At 42.5% G+C, this 3,266-nt stretch overlaps 1 protein-coding gene across 1 annotated transcript; it reads left to right on the top strand.

Moving 5' to 3' along the window:
• The first annotated feature begins 1,081 nt into the window (after window positions 1-1,081).
• LOC143392050 (eukaryotic translation initiation factor 1) lies at window positions 1,082-3,060 on the top strand. Its single transcript, XM_077107531.1, is given in 3 exon segments — window positions 1,082-1,157; window positions 2,638-2,856; window positions 2,859-3,060. Coding segments are annotated over 3 exon segments (474 nt in total). The 3' UTR covers window positions 3,038-3,060.
• Window positions 3,061-3,266: the final 206 nt, after the last annotated feature.

Genomic DNA, 3,266 nt, shown 5'->3' with positions numbered 1-3,266 from the left:
TAGGGCAGAATCACTCTGCTGGGGCATCATTGCATCCACTCTAACAGCAGCTAATGGAGAATCAACGTGCACAGTGATGGAGATCATTGCATTGTCAGCAAACACCGTGATTGGGCTTTGTAAGGGTCAAAGACATTCTTCATGACTGCTGAATGACCAGCAAGGTGGGGTTAATGTGGACTCAGCAAATACTGTGCTGGGAATTCATGGAGGTTAAAGTCTCTGCTCTTGTGATTAATTGGGAATCAGCTGACAGAGTGATGGTAAGCTAGGGTAAAATCAGCAAATACGTTGCTGGAGCATCATGGATATCAAAGAATCTAGACAGCTGTTTACTGGAGGATCAACAGAACCATGAAAGTGGCTAATATGGGATCAGTAGACTGTACTGATGAGGCCTTAAGAAGCAAATGATACAATCCCCATAGTTAATGGGGAGACTCATCAGACACAATGACTGGACTACCATGTGGACAAAAACTATGGTGATAGGCCCTAAAGGGGGTCATACTATGTACTTATGGCAAATAAGTCTAAAGACATTAATGTCAGCAGAAACATTGATGGGCTGTAATATATGGTTAGAAGACACAGTAATGGGGCCTATTATAGGGAACATGGATACTACTGTGTCCTCAAGGTTAAGAAACCTTGAAACTTGGCAAGTGAAAAATCAGAAGACAGAAGGACAAGGTCAAATGAGTTCTGAAGACACCAGGACTCAGAAGGATCAGATTCACCATACTGGTGGCTACTTGACGCAAGTGTACTGTGGAAGACACACTGTGCATATGTGATCTAATGTTGGGTGAGCAGACACCATGATGACAACTCATTGGGTTAAATACATCATACTGGTAGCCAATGGGGCACCAGAGGACAAAATGGTGAGGTCAACAAACACTACATTAGTCTGAAGGAAGGTGGTAAAACACATGGCTGTGAGTTGACGGGAGGTCACTGTCCCCATGCTCAATATAAAGGACAGTAAGCTAAAAAACCAACATGAAGGAGAATCACCAGTCTTATCAGGGGGCTGATCAAACTTGATGTCAGCTAATGGGGGTCAGCAAGAATTGTAATGGCAGCTCACAGGGATGGCAAGACATGGTGCTATGAGCTAATGGAAGTTTGGCAGACTCTGCTGGGGCTAAAGGGTATGATCAAACAAGGTTTTGTGGGTTAGTGGTCAGTCAGCAAACATTGTGTTCTGGTCTGCAGAGCTGTGAGCTAATGGGGTGTTAGTAGACACTGGGACGGTAAGTCATGGAGGTAAAAACTAGTGGGGTGGAGACTGATGTTAAGTTGGGAAGAGACTGTGGTTAGACTTCTGAGGGTCAAAATACACTGTGGAGTGGAGGAATGCCCTGGTCATGATGATAGTTAAAGGAGGGTCAGCATATCCCAGCAGGGGCCTCAGAAAAGGTCATATTCAGGGGTAAAGACAATTTCTAAAGCCTTAAGAGGATGGGGGTTTTCTTTCCACTGTCCAAGTTTTTCATCCGCTTTAGTGGCCAGTGTTCCTGATTTTTTTTCTCAGGAAACCCAAGTCTGACTCCTGGAATGAGAACAGAACACTTTTTATTGTTTTGTTTTCACATTTTAATTGAGACATAACTTATATACAATACAATGCATACATTTTAAGCTGCCCATTTGATGACTATTGTATACACCCATCAACACACACTTCAATCAAGATATGAAATTTTTTCATCAACCCAAGAAGTTCCTTCCTACCCTTTATGAGTTAATATCTACCTCCAGAGGCAACCACTGGTCTGTTTTGTTACTATAGATGCCCTTTATTTAGGTTTGACATTTTCCATAATAAACTATTGAAACATCCAAAAATTTTAAATCATCAAATCTGATTTTTTTTTAAATGGGTGAGATAAAGATTGGAAGAGTTGATGAAATGACTTTTTGATACATTTAATACTTAGTAAACCAGAGTAAGGGCATGCTGTATAGAAAATACAGGAAGGACAGTATATATATTCAATATATGCTGTAGTGTGGGTGTCTGAGGATCAATTGAAATGCCCTGTGTATCATAAGCATGGGAGATTCAGGGGAAAAGCAAAGCATTTATTTACTCTGGCATAGTGCCACGCAATACTAAAAGGTAAAGGATTCACTCTTTTTAAAACGTATCATAAGGAAACATTCTCAGACTGGATGCGATGGCTCATGCCTGTAATCCTAGCAGCTCAGGAGGCTTAAGCAGGAAGGTCACAAATTTGAGTACAGCCTCAGCAATGTAAGAGACCATTTCTCAAAATAATAAAAAAGGGCTGGGGATGTAGCTCGGTGGTAGAGTACCCCTGGGTTTATTCTCAAAACAAAACCCACACAAAGTTGAGAAGTTCACCACAATCAGACACCCACTAGAGCACACTCTACAGGGTATTTTTCAGGCAAAGGGGAAAATGATCCCTTGATGGCGTGCAGAAAGTAAAGAAGAGGAACCAAGATGGCAAATATGTGAGTAAAATAAAAGAAATATTGCCAATATAAGATAAAAATGTTTGTGAATCCCCAGTCACTGAGTCTCTGCCAAGGACTCAGCAGCTTCCCCCTCCATCCCCCCTGCGCTTCCAGAGGCCCTGCCCCCTGCCCCGCCTTCTCCCACAGCCGCCTTCTGCAGGCAGGCCGTTTCCACCGAGGAAAAGGAATCCTATCATATTTCCTATATTTCCGGTATCCAGAACCTCCACTCTTTTGACCCCTTTGCTGGTGCAAGCAAGGGTAATGACCTGCTTCCTGCTGGTACTGAGGATTAGATCCACATAAGAATTCAACAGAGAAACGTCTGGAAGACCCTTACTACTGTCCAAGCGGTCGCTGATAATTACTATTTAAAAAACTAGTGAAGGTGTCTAGGAAGAAATTTGCCTGCAATGGTACTGTAATTGAGCATCCAGAATATGGAGAAGTAATTCAGCTACAGGGTGACCAGCGCAAGAACATATGCCAGTTCCTGGTAGAGATTGGACAGGCTAAGGGCAATCAGCTGAAGGTTCATGGGTTTTAAGTGCTTGTGGCTCACTGAAGCTTAAGTGAGGATTTCCTTGCAATAAGTAGAATTTCCCTTCTGTCCCTTGTCACAAGTTTAAAAACCTCACAGCTTGTATAATGTAACCATTTGGGGTTCTCTTTGAACTTGGACTAGTGTAACTCCTTCATGCAATAAACTGAAAAGAGCCATACTGTCTAGTCTTGAAGTCCTTCATTTAAACAGAGGTCAAGCAGTAGGTGCCTGG

The sequence above is a fragment of the Callospermophilus lateralis genome, chromosome X (genome assembly GCF_048772815.1).
Source record: "Callospermophilus lateralis isolate mCalLat2 chromosome X, mCalLat2.hap1, whole genome shotgun sequence".
Taxonomy (NCBI): Eukaryota; Metazoa; Chordata; class Mammalia; order Rodentia; family Sciuridae; genus Callospermophilus; species Callospermophilus lateralis.
Note: the sequence above shows the minus strand (reverse complement) of the source record. Positions and strands in the feature narration are given on the sequence as shown.